This window comes from Rhinopithecus roxellana, chromosome 9 (genome assembly GCF_007565055.1).
Source record: "Rhinopithecus roxellana isolate Shanxi Qingling chromosome 9, ASM756505v1, whole genome shotgun sequence".
Classification (NCBI taxonomy): Eukaryota; Metazoa; Chordata; class Mammalia; order Primates; family Cercopithecidae; genus Rhinopithecus; species Rhinopithecus roxellana.
In genome coordinates this window covers 16,115,231-16,133,700 of record NC_044557.1, presented here as the reverse complement: position 1 = coordinate 16,133,700, position 18,470 = coordinate 16,115,231, and the positions used below count along the sequence as shown (strand labels likewise).

The 18,470-nt window shown below is 42.1% G+C and overlaps 1 protein-coding gene across 4 annotated transcripts in view; it reads right to left on the bottom strand.

The window, feature by feature from the left end:
* Positions 1-1,877: 1,877 nt before the first annotated feature.
* Positions 1,878-18,470, bottom strand: part of PRKDC (protein kinase, DNA-activated, catalytic subunit) — a 185,568-nt gene continuing 168,975 nt past the window's right edge. The window contains exons 75-86 of one of the 4 annotated variants that reach the window (XM_010357480.2): positions 17,546-17,633; positions 17,295-17,438; positions 13,609-13,813; positions 12,264-12,331; positions 10,957-11,177; positions 10,756-10,848; positions 7,645-7,734; positions 7,365-7,436; positions 7,096-7,297; positions 6,326-6,514; positions 5,515-5,654; positions 1,878-3,135 (exon numbers count right to left, since the gene is read on the bottom strand). In XM_010357480.2, coding sequence (XP_010355782.2) covers positions 2,931-3,135; positions 5,515-5,654; positions 6,326-6,514; positions 7,096-7,297; positions 7,365-7,436; positions 7,645-7,734; positions 10,756-10,848; positions 10,957-11,177; positions 12,264-12,331; positions 13,609-13,813; positions 17,295-17,438; positions 17,546-17,633 — 1,717 coding nt within the window. In that variant the 3' untranslated portion in view covers positions 1,878-2,930. The remainder of the gene's footprint in view (positions 3,136-5,514; positions 5,655-6,325; positions 6,515-7,095; positions 7,298-7,364; positions 7,437-7,644; positions 7,735-10,755; positions 10,849-10,956; positions 11,178-12,263; positions 12,332-13,608; positions 13,814-17,294; positions 17,439-17,545; positions 17,634-18,470) is intronic. The other 3 variants (XM_010357481.2, XM_010357483.2, XM_010357482.2) reach the window with 3 other exon arrangements.

The window sequence follows — 18,470 nt, the reverse complement described above, 5'->3', positions numbered from 1 at the left end:
CTTGATCTCCTGACCTCGTGATCTGCCCGCCTCAGCCTCCCAAAGTGCTGGGATTACAGGTGTGAGCCACAGCGCCTGGCCAATAATTTTTATTTCTTATAGAAGTAGTTTTTAAAAGTTGAATTCTTTACTAAATTATTCCTATGGCTTTGTTCTGTTGACTATCATGTGCCAGACTATGAGGTACTGACAGATAGTGATTAGGACACAGTACTTGTCCTAAAGGAGTGTATTATATACTTGGGTTTTCAGTCTGACAAAGTGCTAAAGCATGGGATCATTCAAGTCTTCATTAAGCTTAAATCTGAAACTTTCTGGATTATTTTGGCGTTGAAAAACAAATGTTTCGGCCGGGCGTGGTGGCTCAAGCCTGTAATCCCAGCACTTTGGGAGGCCGAGACGGGCGGATCACGAGGTCAGGAGATCGAGACCATCCTGGCTAACACCGTGAAACCCCGTCTCTACTAAAAAATACAAAAAACTAGCCGGGTGACGAGGCGGGCGCCTGTAGTCCCAGCTACTCGGGAAGCTGAGGCAGGAGAATGGCGTAAACCCGGGAGGCGGAGCTTGCAGTGAGCTGAGAACTGGCCACTGCACTCCAGCCTGGGCGGCACAGCAAGACTCTGTCTCAGGAAAAAAAAAAAAAAAGAAAAAAAAAGAAAAACAAATGTTTCATATACAACCTGCATATCAAAATGTTTATAATGTAAATATTACCACTCATATAACAATAATATCATTCATATTTCCTTGTAATCAGTGTTAAGTGTTGTTTCTTGGTTTCCAAATCAAATATTCTTATTCAGCAAGAATCACGAGTTAGAGTTCGAGCCCCAGTGATGATTCAGATGTGCAGTTCCTACATTGTGTAATGACCATTTAACATCTAGTGTAATTTTATGAATGTTTTCTGAATGCTGTACACAGCAAGTTTTTTCTTACTGCACTCTCGTGAGCAATGATGAACTTTTTGAGCACACAGCTTTGAGACTAGACCCACACACACAACTTGTAATAATCAATTTTTTTTTTGTTTTGGAGATGGAGTTTCACTCTTGTTGCCCAGGCTGGAGTGCAACGGCACGATCTTGGCTCACTGCAACCTCTGCCTCCTGGGTTCAAGCAATTCTCCTGCTTCAGTCTCCTGAGTAGCTGGGATTACAGGCATGGGCCACCACACCTGGCTAATTTTGTATTTTTAGTGGAGACGGGGGTTTCTCCATGTTGGTCAGGCTGGTCTCGAACTCCCAAACTCAGGTGATCCACCCGCCTCAGCCTCCCAAAGTGCTAGAATTACAGGTGTGAGCCACCACACCTGGCCGTAACAATCAACTTTTATTGATATGAAAAGTAGTCATTAAAAAAACAGAGTTTCCTACAATGTAGGTGATCCATTTAATGAACGTAGTCCAAATTAACAGGACTCAAGGAAGAATTACAGCGAATTAGTTGTTACAGAAAACAATATATTATCAACTCTACTCCAAAGTGGGCTTACTTTGGCCATTTTTGTGCAAAAATATTTACTAGATCATGTGTACCAGATTTTTCACATACACGATCATTTATCTTTCTTTACAGATGAAATCTGGTTCAATAGGTATCACTTGTTGAGAAGATAAATTTGTTATTTTATTTTTAAAAATAGACATGGGATCTCACTGTGTTGCCCTCTTAGTCTTTAACTCCTGGGCTCAAGGAGTTCAGGCAATCCTCCAGCCTTGGCCTCCCAGTGTGCCTGGGCATTAATGTTTATTTTAAATGCCGTAACGCATTTAACCCGCATTTATCAGAACAAACTAGGCAAGTAGTATAATAGACTATTTTGTAAGATGAATATTTTGCTTTTGAAACTGCATAAAAGAGATACACACTACTTTTGGAAAAAAACTTTATTAAACACTCAAGAGTATACTTCTCAAAATCACAGAAGAGTTTCCAAATACAAGTGTTAGAAGGAGAAAACAACAACAAAAAGCTAAAAGCCAATCAGAAACAGTTTGGGTGTGCAGAGGACTGAAGGGGGCACAGGGACTGCACATGGGAAGGAGCCACTTTTGTATTCCATAATTTGATCTTGTGCTAGAATGCATGCTTTTTTTTTTTCCCTCCAAATGAGGAATTCATTTCAAATAGGAATTTCTTTTATTCTCCTGGAACTAAAATGCTTAGTGCTATCCCTAACATCAACCATGAGATTTTTGAAGTTATCCCAAATTTGTAATGCAAAAAGCACTTTTATGTATCTTCCAGTTGTAGATCGGAATAGCAAAAGTGAATGCTATGACCAAAATTTTTACCCTCCTAAATAAAGATGTTCCCTTCTAGAGAGCAAATCTACCATAAAATGTCAAAACTAAGAGAATAAAATGAAAGGAAAAAACCTAGAAAAATATCCTAAAATATCAAATGCAGTCATTTCTAAATATAAGCCATAATTAGAGCTTTACCTATTGTTCTTATTGTTCCTATGCTGCTTCTACAATGTTACATCAACTATACTTAGCTTTACTCTCCCAAAATCTTGGCCATGAAGCCTTCTGAGTGTGCTTTCCAACGTGCCAGAACCAGAAGGGCATTCCAAGGTTTCCCACATTTCCTGTTTATGGAGACGGCTGTTTCACTAACTTGCAGCACTTGTAAATGCTTTGAAAGCTGATCACATACTATATTCTTAATACTTTGGTAAGCCTGGATATGTATCTTTCTATAAACTTCACCTAACCTTTGATGTTACTATAACCTTACCTTTGACTTAACCCATATACATTTACTCATAATCTTGATTTAAACTCATGCTATAAAACTGTAGCACAAAAGAGATTTCTCCTTAGTGCTTCAGGAAAATCAGCTCATGGATTACTGCCAACCAAAGTATAGTAGATTCTTTAAACAATGTAACGCTTTCTATCTGCAGACTCCCACAGACCTCACATCCAGGGCTCCCATCCTTCCCAGGTTCTGCCAAGGATGTTGGGGTCTGTCGCCTGGTCCATCAAGCATTTCACTTGAGTTTCTTCTGAAAGCCCACCCTCTGGTTCTCGGGCACGAATGTTGTGATCTTTGCTTCCTCGTGCCACAGCCACATAGTCTCTGAAGGCAGGGGCCTTCTCGTGACCCAGTAGCAGCTCATCACTGGAAAAAGAACAAACAGAAAACACAAAGCATGTGTTATTTTCCTTTGTTGCCTGCATTCCTAGCGATCCTATCCAAACACATTCCCCATGTCATCACTCACAGAGTCTTTTCTGTGGCTTATAATCTTTCAGTCAAAGACTGGATCTGTAGGAAAACAGAACATGAATTATGCTGCTCAAGTTTTTGTGTGAATGTAACCCTTCACTTATCCTGAATGAATTCCTAGGATTCACCTAGGAGTGGCATTGCTGGGTTCACAATGGTAACTCTATGTTTAACTTTGTGAAGAACTGCCACTTTCCCACAGCAGATGCACCCTTTCCCACTCCCACCAGCAGGGTATGAGGAGTCCACCTTCTCTACATCCTCAACATTTGTTAGATTCCTTTTTTTTAATTTAAAAAAAAAGAAAGTTTAAAACATTTTTGGTAGAGACAGGGTCTTGCTATATTGCCCAGGCTAGACTTGAACTCCTGGGATCTAGTTATCCTCCTGCCTTGGCCTCCCAAAATGCTGGGATTACAGGTGTGAGCCACTGCATTAGCCCTATTTTAAAATTATAGCCATCTGGCAAGGCGTGGTGGCTCACCTGAGGTCAGGAGTTCGAGACCAGCCTGGCCAACATGGCGAAACCCCATTTCTACTAAAAATACAAAAATTACCAGGTGTGGGAGCATGCACCTGTAATTCCAGCTACTCAGGAGGCTGGGACAGGAGGATCCCTTGAACCCAGGAGGTGGAGGTTGCAGTGAGCCTGGGTGACAGAGCAAGACTTTGTCTCAAAAATTAATTAATTAAATAACAGCCATCTTAGCAGGTGTGAGGTAGTATCTCACTTGGATTTCCCTGATGACTAGTGATGCTGAGCATTTTTTCATGTGCTTATTGGCCATTTGCATATTTTCATTAGAGAAATGTTAGTTCAAGTCTTTTGACTTTTTTTTTTTTTTTTTTTTTTGAGACAGGGTCTTGCTCTGTCACCCAGGCCAGAGTGCAATGGCGCGATCTCGGCTCACTGCAACCTCTGCCTCCTGGGTTCAAGTGATCCTCCTGCCTCAGCCTCCCTAGCAGCTGAGATTACAGGCGTGAGCCACTGAGCCCATTTTTAATTGTCTATCTATTGTTAGGCTATAAGAGTTTTAAAATGTATTCTAGATACAAGTCCCTTATCAGATACATGACTTGCAAATATTTTATCCCATTCTGAAGGCTGAAACACTTTCTTGATAGCACTCTGTGAAGCACAAAATTGTTTAATTTTGATGAAGTCCAAAGTATGTATTTGTTTCCTGCTTGTGCTTTCAGTGTCATACCTAAAAAATGGCAAGTATCACAACAAAATCCAAGGTCAGGATGATTTACTCCTATTTCTATTTTTTTTTTTTGAGACAGAGTCTCGCTTTGTTGCCCAGGCTGGAGTACAGTGGCGCCATCTTGGCTCACTGCAACCTCCACCTTCCGGGGTTCAAGTCATTCTCCTGCCTCAGCCTCCCTAATAGCTGGGATTACAGGTGCGCATCACCATGCCCAGCTAATTTTTGTATTTTCAGTAGGGATAGGGTTTCACCTTGATGGCCAGGGTGGTCTCGAACTCCTGACCTCAAGTGATCCACTCGCCTTGGCCTCCCAAAGTGTTGGGATTAGAGGCGTAAGTCACCATGCCCTGCTGATTTACTCCTATTTCTAAGTGTTTTATAGTTTTGACTCTTGCATTTAAGCTCTTTGATCCATTCTGAATTAACTTTTCCACATGGTGTGAAACAGGGACCTAACTTCATTCTTTTGCCAGTGCTATTTGTTGGAAAGGTCACTGAATGGTCTTGGCACTCTTGTCAAAAATAAGTTGACCATAGACTGCCACTATTACTTAATTCTAAAGTCCAACTTTTTTCCTTCCTGTGAATCATCTCCATAAATTTATATTTGCTTTAGACCTCAACAAGAAAAAATTTTACAGCTAACCTAAAAGCCAACCCAAAGTGGAGTCTCATCTAACAAGTCCACACCGTGCTTTTCATACCTAGGTACTATGTCCATCAGGGTCAAATGCCCTAAAAAGGACAAAAGCAAATTTAAAACCTAAGCCTCCTCATGCATATAACAATATTCTGGCCTAAGAGCACACCTTCTGTTTCTCCAATTGGCACAACTGTTCGAGGGACTGAGTGTAAGCCTGAAGACATACGTCACAGTTGCAGGCCTCGCCCTGGCTTTCGGGAAGTCAGCCTCTCTAAGCCCTGCTTTCCTCCTCAATGAAAGCAGAAGAGTCATGCTAACAGAATATCAAGTGCTCAGCACTTTGTACATATCTTGGTTCCTCGAGAAACAGTAGCATGTTGGTAGTCCGTTAGTTTTTTCCACATATAAAAATCTTACCAAGTAATGACTGCTGGATTGGCACCTGCTAACTTTCTCTTAGCGTAACATATTTTCTGTCGGGGATACCAATTTTTTTCAGCAACATTTATTTCTTGAATCCATGATCCTCCTTTTTTCAGCATTTTCTGTTCAAAATTCTAAAAGAAAAGAAGATGATTTTCCCGGCTGATTATAATGGTACATACAATCATGTCCAAACAGATTAAATCTAGTAATGATCTTAAAGTAAACAAACATCTATAACCAGGAGCACCCTTGCTTTATTGTCTACAGCTACAAAGCTGTTCATACAGACTCCATGGTGTACACATCACGAGACGAGGGGCCTCAGCAGGCACCTTATTTCTCCAAATAAACGTTTTGCCTCTTAACTTTTTTTTTTTTTTTTGAGGCAGAGTTTCACTCTTGTTGCCCAGGCTGGAGTGCAGTGGCGTGATCTTGGCTCACTGCAACCTCTGCCTCCCAGTTTCAAGCCATTCTCCTGCCTCAGCCTCCCAAGGAATGGGGATTACAGGCGTGCATTACCACACCAAGCTAATTTCTGTATTTTTAGTAGAGACAGGGTTTCACCATGTTGGCCAGGCTGGTCTCCAACTCCTGACCTCAGGTGATCCTCCCATCTCTGCCTCCCAAAGTTTCGGGATTATAGGCGTGAACCACTGGGCCCAGCCTCTGAGAAATGCTGTACAAAATAATGTAAATATTTTCATCAACATGACTCAATGCACTTCCATCATACACGGGAGATACCAGCTCGATCACAGGGACATGTCAAAAAAGTGAGAAGTGCACATGAAACAAAACCTACTTTCCAGTCAAAGGAAGGCTCCTTGACAAACACATCCATGGTGTTGGTGAGCAGGCCAGGATCTGAGCGGAAGGCCCGGAGCGCGTGTACCATGACGCTGTACATAAGGCCCATTTCTTTCATTGGTAACATCAGATTGATAAACTGGCGAGTTAGCCGAAAAGGCATCAATTCAGGGACTGGCAGAAACTAAACAAGAAGAAAAGGCAAGCAGCAGAATATGTAAGCCAGAACTCTCAAAGTACCGAGCACAAACGGCAGCAACCTCTCATAGTTACTGTTCACATTTAGTAACAATACAGACTCTGCTTCCCTTGAAATCAGCTACACAGACGTTGAGTTCCTACGCTCAGGAGTAACCACCTTAGCTTGCATTATCCCTCAGCGCAAAACCCACGTGCGCAGGATACGGGCCGCAGATATTAAGAAGGATGGATCCAAACATTCAGAGGTTAACCAGAGAAAAGATATGTATCACATTTTTTACCAGACATTTTTATCATGGGGCTTCCTAAAACTTCCTTAGAGTCTTCCTTTGATCTGCGAACACATTTGATTCCCGGTTCTGATGGTATCATTGATCACCATGACTTCTGTGACCTGACTGAACAAGGCTGCACGAAGTGATTATCCCTTTCTGCAATCAATGACCATGACAAAACGAATCTAATATGTTGTTTTTCCTTAAAAACTATCTATTTCTGGAGGGTGTTGAAAGTCCTATGATAACTCTCGCGTCGCCCAGGATCATGAGAGCACAGCAAGCGCACCTGTGTAGCAGATCCAAATGCATGCCCAAAGTCGATCCCGATCATGCCGCCGGTCTCCATGGCCACCATAAAGTTGTTTAGATGTCTGTCTCCAATCCCGAGGATCCAGTGGCTGATGCATATCAGAGCATGAGAGCTGGCAAAGTGGGAGCGGAGTGCCAGGAAAGCCTCGGGACTTGTACTCATCCTCACAAAGGCCCGCCTGCAAGAGAGACACAGCTGTGCGGCTGCTGTGATCCTGCTAAGGGTGAGGGCAGAAGGGTACTTACTTTAAGAGATCCGCAGGCACTTTACTTTCTCGTTTTCTAAAAGAGGTGATTGTTTCAGTACGATTAGCTCCCCTATGATTTAATAATAGAAACATCTAATTAGAAAAAATTCTCTGACTTAAAATTTAAATTTTAAAACTTTTTGTTTATACTGAGACTCAAATATCAAATAATCTTGATGATCTCTCTGAGGCAAAGCTTTCTAAGAATCAAAAGAAAACATGCAATTCGCAGAAGAACGAAACTAACGAATACAAAGGAAAATCAAAACCAAACTTACTTATACATTAGCAGGTAAGCTCCAACATCATGTTTTCCTGACATTTTTGTCAGCCAATCTCTATATTCACACAGCGGTGCCTTGGGATCACTAGTGAGTGAGAAAAGGGGAATTGGAATTAGGAAGATTTTAGCATTATGTGATTTCAAAGACAAAGATCACCAAGAATTCACTGAAAAATAGCAAAGCAGTAGGAAAAAATAATATGACTTTTAACCATATTCAATATTAATACGGAACCCACATTACTCTGGATCTTGAATTTCAATATACCATTATTCATGCTTAATTATTCCTAAAGAAATCCAAGCTATTGCCTATGAATTAGGTACAAAACCATTAAATACAATAAATTTCCCACTGACATAGAGAGGAATAAGATGAACTAAACATAATTGTTTATTAACCAGGCATGCAATTCTGCAACTTTGACCTAGAAAGAACCATAACAAGAGGGCGACAGCACCACAGGCAGCTGCTAGAAGCCTCAGGCCATGTCACTACCACAGCCAAAAAGCCCACACAGTTTTGCTAAAGATGGATTATGTCTGTTTTTATCCTTATTTAAACCACTTCCACATCTTTTTCTTTTTTCTTTTTTTTTTTTTTTGAGATGGAGTCTCGTTCTGTCGCCAGGCTGGAGTGCAGTGGTGCGATCTCGGCCCACTGCAACCTCCGCCTCCTGGATTCAAGCGATTCTCCTGCCTCAGCTTCCTGAGTAGCTGGGATTACAGGCAAATGCCACCATGTCCAGCTAATTTTTGTATTTTTAGTGGAGACGGGGTTTCACCATGTTGGCCAGGCTGGTCTTGAATGCCTGACCTTGTGATCTGCCTGCCTCAGCCTCCCAAAGTGCTGGGATTACAGGTGTGAGCCACTGCGCCCGGTCTCTTTTTCTTTCTTTTGAGACTCTGTCGCCCAGGCTGGAGTGCAGTGGTGCAATCTCAGCTTGCTGCAACCTCCACCTCCTGGGTTCAAGCGATTCTCATGCCTCAGCCTCCTAAGTGGCTGGGATTACAGGCACCCGCCACTACGCCCAGCTAATTTTTGTATTTTCAGTAGAGACAGGGTTTTGCCATCTTGACCAGACTGGTCTTGACTTCCTGACGTCAGGCGATCTGCCCACCTCGGCCTCCCAAAGTGCTGGGATTACAGGCGTGAGCTGCTGCGCCTGGCCAGTGCCACATCTTTCTTCATATTTCCAATATGTAGATATACACACAATCCATAGTAAATATGAGAACATATTTTTTCTTTTTTCTTCCAATAACCTTCTGCACTCCTATGAGAAAGTATTTTCTTAAATGACAATGGATGCTTAAGTGAACTTGAAAAGCTGTTTTCAAAGTTTCCTAGGAAAAAGGCAGTACCTGGGCAGTGGGAAACAATGTGATATACATATGTTTAGGTACTTTCGTGAGGAAAGCTTTAACAAGTTTTCCCAATAAAATCTAAAGACAGAACAGCTTCACGTGTGACTTAGCAATTCAATCACTTCAGGTGAAATAAATCTTTTCTAAGTTGCTACTAAAGTTAACTTTAAAAGTAGTCTCCTCCATCTTAAAATTCTCTCCTCCTAGTTTAAAGTGAGATCAAAATTCTTAGGTTATAATACCGTAGGCTGGGCGCAGTAGCTCAGGCCTGTAATCCCAGTACTTTAGGAGGCCAAGGAGGACGGATCATGAGGTCAAGTGATCAAGATCATCCTGCCAACATGGTGAAAACCCATCTCTACTAAATACAAAAATTAGCTGGGCATGGTGGCGCACGCCTGTAATCCCAGCTACTCGGGAGGCTGAGGCAGGAGAATTGCTGGAACCCGGGAGGCGGAGATTGCAGTAAGCCGAGGTCACGCCACCGCACTCCAGTCTGGCGACAGAGAGAGACACTGTCTCAAAAAAACAAAACACTGTAACATGCTGAATTAAGAAAAAAAATAGCAAGGATTTTAATAATGGGTACTGGAAGTGCCCTGTAAAAAGGCAGTTGGAAATTATTTACATAATTCCATTATGTAAGGTGCTTTCAACTCTCCTGGTACCTATATTAACCCTGTGCGGTTCCACGCTACCGTCCCGTCCCACAAATGTAGAGAGGTACCACGGGAAAGGCGACACCTGCTTGGCACCTGCATTGTCAGGCAGAGGCTCAGTGCCAGGGCCAGATCTGGAATTTGTGAGACTCCAGGAAGCATGCTCATCAGTTGCCCCGTATTCCAGGGAAAGTAGAAACAACTCTAAGCAAAGGACTCAAATGTCTGGAACTAAAAGTTGGTGAACACTGCCCTGTAGAGTAATTATCACCTGGGAATATGAGTTTGATAAGAATATGTTTGATTTTTTCAGAAATCTTTCCTGACTGAAGGGAACACTGCTCCTATTTAAAAACTTTTTAGGAAAGAATCAGAGGATATCAAAGAGAAAGAGGCCCTGAAGCTGTTCCTTCATCCTACAGCTTCGTCACCCAAACCTGTCAACTTTGGTTGTCAAAATCTGTCAACCCTCAAAATGTTTCTCATGTTGTCCTTATTTTTGTTTACAAAAACAAAAAGGAAATAAAAAAAACTTGTGGTTAAAATATACATGTTAATTGTAGAAAACTTGGAAAATAGAGAAAAGGATAAAGAAAAATAAAAAAGCATCCATATCATGACTAGTAATCCCAGCTACCCTACTTTACAGGCTAAGGGACACAGGACAAGTTACTTGACCTTTCTGGGCCTCAGCTTCCTCATCCATATAGTAGTGATAATAATACTCACTTACCTTGTAGGTTGTTGGTGAGAAGTAAATTGATTCATACACGTTAAAAATTGAGAACAGTGCCTATCCCACAGAAAATGTTTTACTACATGTTATCTGCTAATTTTATTATTATTTCCTTCAACAATTTTTCTTCCCCCCACCCAAAGTTAACACATATTTTGTATTATGGTAAAATATCTGCAACTACTGGTTAGCAGCCAGCACTCCATTTGGTTTATTGACCCAGCCAGCAGACTGCGGGGCAGGCAGTGTGGGCTCTCGAGCGCGCCTGTCACGGCCCCGACCTGCCACTGGAGAAGTGAGGGGAGGCGACTGCTGGGGGAGCAGGGCGTGTGGCCGCCCTTACCTCAGGTAAGCCGCCTTCTCCTCTTGGGACATGGTGTTCAAAAGAAGGTCCTTCAAGGTAACAGTATTTTCAAGCCACTCAATTAATCCTAACCTGAAAGGGAGAATAAAAGGTTAACGAGTAAACCCAAACTGCTCTTTCTTCACTAGAAAAACAGTCCCGTGGACGCCAAGCAATGTGCAGCAGCCCACTGGCAGTTACCTGGAAGTCATGGGCACCACGCTGTAGGTCCTCAGCTGCAGGGCCCTCTGGCTGCAGGCAGAGTCTCGCGCCAGGATCCCATTCATGACCTGGAAGAGCTGCTCCACACGCTGGTCCTGCCGCAGGTCCTCGCCACCCTTCACCAGGAAAGGGTGCTCCCTCTCGTTGTGGCCACGGATGATGATGCGCTTGGGCCTTCGCATAGATGCCATGACTGTCACCTTCAAAAATCAGAATGTCACCTCATGGCACAGGCTAGCGGCGTGTCAAACTCAGAGGGAAAAGCCACACTGGCCGTGAGCATTCCTCTGCAGGGCTGCCCTCTGAAGACAGTGCCAAAGAAGAGCAGAGTGCCCAGGCCAGCAACGAATTCCTGCTACCTGCTTGTGCCTGACTACTGTGCCCGCAGAAATGTTGTATTCCTGGTTATAAATACTTGCTTATGAATGTGGATACCCTTAGCAAGCAGCAACAGCCAACATGCAAACTTTCTACAGTGGTAAGCCAATGCTACACATATTTTATAGTGGATACTCACACACAGCTTACTCTTTGAGTTTATGGTATCTTAAATAGAATTGTTGTTCAAACACTGGAGACATTATATTAAGAAACTCAGGGCAGGGAGCGGTGGCTCATGCCTGCAATCTCAGCACTTTGGGAAGATGGGGCGGGTAGATCACTTGAGGTCAGGAGTTTGAGACCAGTCTGGCCAACATGGTGAAACCCTGTCTCTATTAAAAATACAAAAATTAGCCAGTCGTGGTGGCACACACTTGTATCCCAGCTACTAGGGAGGCTGAGACATGGAGAATCGCCTGAACCCAGGGTGTGGAGGTTGCAATGAGCTGAGAATGTGCCACTGCACTCCAGCCTGGGTGACAGAGCGAGACTCTTGTCTCAAACAAAGAAGAAAAAAAAAGTCCGGGCGCACTGGCTCACACCTGTAATCCCAGCACTTTGGGGAGGCAGAGGTGGATGGATCACGAGGTCAGGAGTTCAAGACCAGCCTGGTCAACATGGTGAAACCCTGTCTCTACTAAAAACTCAAAAAACAGCTGGGCGTGATGGCATGTGCCTGTAATCTCAGCTACTTGGGAGGCAGAGGTTGCAGTAAGCCGAGATTGTACCATTGCACTCCAGCCCAGGGAACAGGGAAAGACTCCATCTCAGTAAATACGTTAAACTCGATATATCTGTGATCAACATGGGCCATTGTCTCTTACTTACTAAAGGCAAACAGATCATTCTCATATCTGAAGAACGTTCATCAGGACAGGGACTGGGTCACACACCCTCACACCTACCCGCTCATCAAACCCGGCGATTCGCACGTGGTACTCTGGCAACGGCTTTCCCCTACCGTCATATTGACCTAAAACAAACCACAGCTTTGCTTAGGAACACCTTGTTAGACAACTGCCTGTATTTTAAAACATGTCTCTTGATCTACTTTTTAAAAAACCAATCTAACATAAAACTTTTTACTGAAAAGTTTTCATTTAAAGGAAACTGACTTTTTAAAATGTTATTTCTCGGCCAGGCACAGCGGCTTACTCCTGTAATCCCAGCACTTTGGGGGGCCAAGGCGGGTGGATCATGAGGTCAGGAGATAGAGACCATCCTGGTTTACATGGTGAAACCCTGTATCTACTTAAAATACAAAAAATTAGCCGGGCATGGTGGCAGCGCCTGTAGTCCCAGCTACTCGGGAGGCTGAGGCAGGAGAATGGTGTGAACTCAGGAGGCACAGTTTGCAGTAAGCCGAGATTGTGCCACTACACTCCAGCCCGGGTGACACGGCAAGACTCCAACTCAAAAAAAAAAAATAATAATTTCTCAATTTGACTGATTATGGAACTTAGTGCTCTATTCTAATAGCATGGACAAATCCTAAATAGAAAAATGATGCATTGACTACAACACTGCATATGCTCAAGGCCAATCAAGCTGCACATGACAAGGCTTACATTTAAATGTTTTTCTTGAAATGAACCATATGCAACTGCACAGTCATTATTAATGACAAAGAAAAGTGTTTCTCCAAATATGTTTTTTCTTATACCCACTGAAATGAGAACATGAATAACCAGATTAAAACTTTTTTCTCCTCTGGCAAATTTGGGGTGAAGAAAATGGAACATACACAGGTTTCCTCTGAAAAAGTCACGCCTTGAAATCTGGCCAATTTGCTGTGCATCTCTATCCCTAATATTATGATCATTTTTCCTGCAGGTCAGTGACTTATCATTAACTTGTCACTTTAAATGGAACTGTGTACACATCCCAGGAAGTAATCTGAGTCTACACCTGTATTATATTTCTGAAGAAAAGTTATTCAGGAGCAAAGTATGAAATGAATATGTTCAGAGGAAATCTATGATTGTTGTTTACCATTATTACCAAATGAAAATCTGAACATTTGTCAGAATCAGAAATATAAGAACTATAATCTCATTAAACATTTAGTAAAGTGTGCTCATTCATAATTATGGATTTTCCTAATGATGAAAAATTTGGTGAATTTTAAAATTCTTTAAAAAAAGAGATAACTGTCAATATCCCAGTATCACTATTCCAGAAACCACGAGTTCTTATTACAGTGCTGTGCTCCTGACAGTACAGTTTTGTCACCCCTGGAGGTTAACTCACCAGGAATCTCCAGCTCATTTCTCAGGAACTCCACTTTGAAGTCGCTCATCCAGGGCGAACATTCTTTCAGATTCCCAGGAGGTTTTGAGTCTTTGTTCATTTTCAAAAGTAGCATGTTGGTAATGTCATTGAAGTCACTAAGCTTCATTCTCAGTAGCTTAGAACCTCCTTTCCCAAAATGTTTATCAAATTCTTTTCCAAAAGTCTGAAATTAATAAGAATTTACTATAAAGACTGATGTTTAGTTTGGGCTGTGGAAAGGGCTCTAAGCTTATAAGTGTAATGAATGAAGTGCGCAATGATATATGTTTCTTCTCTGCTTTTAAGATGTATAGTCTTGGTTGGACATGGTGGCTCATGCCTGTAATCCCAGCACTTTGGGAGTCCAAGGTAGTAGCATTACTTGAGCCAAGGAGTTCGAGACCAACCTGGGCAACAAACATTAGCCAGGTGTGATGGCACGTGCCTGTAGTTCCATCTACTCAGGAGGCTGAAGCAGGAGGATCGCTATTGAGCCCAGGAGTCTGAACTGTCAGTGAACTATGATCATGCCACTGCACTACAGTCTAGGTGTCCGAGTGAGACTTTGTTTCTAAAAAAAAAAATTATAGTTTTGCTTTCCTTGAATATTTCAATACTCTAAAACATCCAGAGTTTGCCTTTTGTTTCCTGTGTTCCATTATAAGTGACATGGTTAATGCCTGTAATTCCAGCACTTTGGGAGGTCGAGGCAGGTGGATCACTTGAGCTCAGGAGTTCAAGATGAGCCTGGCCAACGTTGTGAAACCCCGTCTCCACTTAAAATACAAAAAATGAGCCAGGTGTGGTGGCTCATGCCTGTAATCCCAGCTACTCGGGAGGCTGAGGCAGGAGAATCGCTTGAACCTGGGAGGCAGAGGTTGCAGTGAGCTGAGATCGTGCCACTGCACTCCAGCCTGGGTGACAGAGTGAGACTCCGTCTCAAATAAATAAATTAATTAATTAAATAAATGACATGGTTAACCGGGCGAGGTGGCTCACGCCTGTAATCCCAGCACTTTGGGAGGCTGGGGGCGTAGATCACGTCAGGAGCTCGAGACCAGCCCGGCCAATATGGTGAAACCCCGTATCTACTAAAAATAAAAAAAATTAGCTAGGTGCGGTAGCATGCGCCTGTAGTCCCAGCTACTCGAGAGGCTGAGGCAGAAGAATCGCTTGAATCCGGGAGGCGGAGGTTGCAGTGAGCCGAGATCATGCCACCACACTCTAGCCTGGGCGATAGATCAAGACTCGGTCTCAAAAACAAAAAACATGGTTAGTAGTGACTTTTAGTTAATAAATCCTAATAAGGGCTTTAAAAACTTGGCGAAGTCATTTAACCTCTGTGTACTCATTGTCTAGTTACTGTTCTACATCATTATGATGACAAAAATAACTAAGAACAAAGTTAAAAACAGTAAAATAAAGGAAGTAGTTCAGTAGAAATAAATGGCTTATAATTTTTGATACCAACTGAAGAGAAAAATTTAAGAATGCCACTTTCTTTAGTAAAAGTGTTTCAAGTTATTATTTTGGGTAATAAGCCAGAAAAAATATTATTTAAATACTCTTTTATTTTTATTTTTTGAGACAGAGTCTTGCTCTGTCACCCAGGCTGGAGTGCGGTGGCGCTATCTCGGCTCACTGCGACCTCCACCTCCTGGTTCAAGTGATTCTCTTGCCTCACCCTCTCGAGTAGCTGGGACTACAGGTGTGCACCACCATGCCCAGCTAAGCTTTGTATTTTCAGTAGAGACAGGTTTCACCATGTTGGCCAGACTGGTCTCGAACTCCTGACCTCGTGATCCGTCTGCCTCGGCCTCCCAAAGTGTTGGAATTACAGGCGTGAGCCACCGCGCCCAGCAGATATGTTTATTCCTAAAAGCAATTATTAAAAGTACTCTACCTTGGAACATATTAATTATCTCTTTGCATTAGCCTCTACTTAGATATTTATTTGAATTATAATTCTGATATCAAATAAAAAATAAATCTCAAGAGCATTACTAGCAGTTACTCAACAGTTGTCAAGATTTACCTGATCATCTCTAATTAGAAATGTTCTTACCAAATTTATAACTAATGTCACAACATAAATCTGGTGTAAATGAAACGTGCTCTATTTTAAGATAATCCACTATAGGAAAATTGACATATATAAAACAGATTTCTTCTTTGATCTGTAAGTGGATGAATAAAGTAGAAACAATCTTCAATTCTTAGAATACATGGAAATTAGCTATTTCCAAACATAATCACCATTATCCTTTCTGAAAGGCATAATGCCCTTAAGGATCCTCTAAAGTGATATTTGAGGTACTTTGTTTTGGTAGATTATTCTTTGAATGAATGCAAGTTATTTTTGATTTGGTATAAGGTGGAAAGTTCTGGATAAATTTTCTAAGGTACTAGCAATAAACTCCAAACACATCTCCTGCCTGAAAGGAACAAAGGAGGCCTCTGTGCACCCTGCAGGCTTGGGCAGGATCAGGTGCTGCTGCAGGGGGAAGACCTGTGCTTCCCATGGATAGCCCTGCAGGGCAGTCTCAGGGCTTCCAGCAACAAAGTGGCCATGAATTCTGAGACAAGAGACAACGTGCAGACAGGCTGAGGTGGCAGTGCGCTGGGGGCAGACTAGGCCGAAGGTTGTGTGGAGGCGGTGCTGCTAATGGGTATGGGTTTCTTTTTGTGGCGATGAAAATGTGCTAAAATTGATATGGTGATGATTTCATGACTCTGTGAATATACGTAAAACTGTTTTAAATGGATGACTTAAGGGCCATGTGAATTATATCGTAATAAAGCAGTTATTTAAAAAAGGATAAAGCTCTTCCTTTGCACTATACACAGTGGAACTTGTGAACTCTGGCAGCAAGAGTTCCAAGACTTATCTAAGCCCTTAAATTTCTTGAGGTTTAACGAATAAAAGTAATTTTGACAAAAACTAGAAAGAAAAGTCAGTATGACCCAGGCTAAGCAGAGAGAATGTAAAGTAAGGTGTTTTAGGTGAGAGAGGAAGAACACTCGACTCTTCTGGAGATCACAGTTGGGGGAGGGATGGGAAAGGCTCTGAAGGAGAAACGATGCTGCTGCCAAGCCCTAAGGGCAAGTCTCCAGATGGAGGAGGGAGAGAAGGAGCCAAGCAGGCTGCAAAGGTGTGGCAACTGGGCTGACTGCAGTCTACTTGCTCCATCATTCCCATCAAATGATGGTGTGTTTTCCTTCCAACTCCAGCACCCTCTGAAAGATCTCACACTTACCACACTTGTCCTAGGCACAGCTCTTGGTGAGCAGTTTTGTCACACAACCCCTTTGTATTTGGGGACTGGATCCTGAGCACCCAGAACTGTGCCCCGAACTAAGTGCTTGAAAATACTTATCAGCTTATTTAACACAAGCCATCTGAAGAACTGGAAATACCAATCTATATGTAACTTTCAGATCTAAAAATCTGAGCATGAACAACATGTAATGAAACTCTGAGGTTTTACCTACTAACCCACCTGCTACCAGCTAACCTAAAAATATGTTATCAGTGTGTCACAGAAAGCATGAGATCTAAAGCACTCAACAGACATTTTAAATCCAGAACTGTTAAATCATTAAATGTAAATATTGACTGTCACAATGATTCTGCTATCATAAAGGCAGGCTGTGCCAGTCCATACCTGAATAAACTTCCTTCTAAAAGCCCCCAGGCCTGGAGCTTTTGGGTCACCCAATGCTGCATACATTCTTTCATACATTTTTTCAATGTTTTTTTTATTTACAGGGGTTTTTGCTAGTTCAGCTCTTACATCATTGCTCCAATCCTGTTGCGGAGGGGGGATGGGGAAGGTAAGAAAAAAATCAAGTTAGATTGCAATTAAGTTTTACCCAAGTTCTATGTTTTATGTGCCAGAAGCTGTTCTATCATTACCTTAAAGAGCAGTTCAGGATTAGAGAGCTGATCTAAGGCGTTAATAAAATCTTGAATCACTCCTCCTTGATCCAACTTACTTTTAATCCTATTAAAAAAAATTTTACAAAGTTTAGGTAATCAAGTACCTTCCCAAAATCAGTATATATTTTATATATTATACATATATAAAACAATGTATGTTATATATTATACATATATAAAATGTATGTTATCTATAACTAAATATAATTTATACATATCATATACATATAACCAACTATAGTAATTTAAAATTCCATCCAATGTTAAAATGAAGCAAGACGCCGGGCGCGGTGGCTCAAGCCTGTAATCCCAGCACTTTGGGAGGCCGAGAAGGGCGGATCACAAGGTCAGGAGATCGAGACCATCCTGGCTAATATGGTGAAACCCCGTCTCTACTAAAAAATACCAAAAAAAAAAAAAAAAAAAAAAACTAGCCGGGCGAGGTGGCAGGCGCCTGTAGTTCCAGCTATTCAGGAGGCTGAGGCAGGAGAATGGCGTGAACCCGGGAGGCGGAGCTTGCAGTGAGCTGAGATCCGGCCACTGCACTCCAGCCTGGGCGACAGAGCAAGACTCTGTCTCAAAAAAAAAAGCAAGAAGCATCTATTTTATCAAGAGATGAGGGTCTTAAAAAAGAATTAATCCGATCCTACTCAGACTATTCCAAAAAACAACGGAGGAGGGAATACGTCCAAACTCATTCTACAAGGACAGTATTATCCTGATACCAAAACCAGACAAAGATACATCAAATAAAAGGAAAACTACAAGGCAATGTCCCTGATGAACATTAATGCAAAAATCCTCAACAAAATACTTGCAAACCAAATTCAACAGCACATTAAAAAGATTATTCATCATGACCAAGTGAGATCTATTCTAGAGATACAAGGATAGATCAACA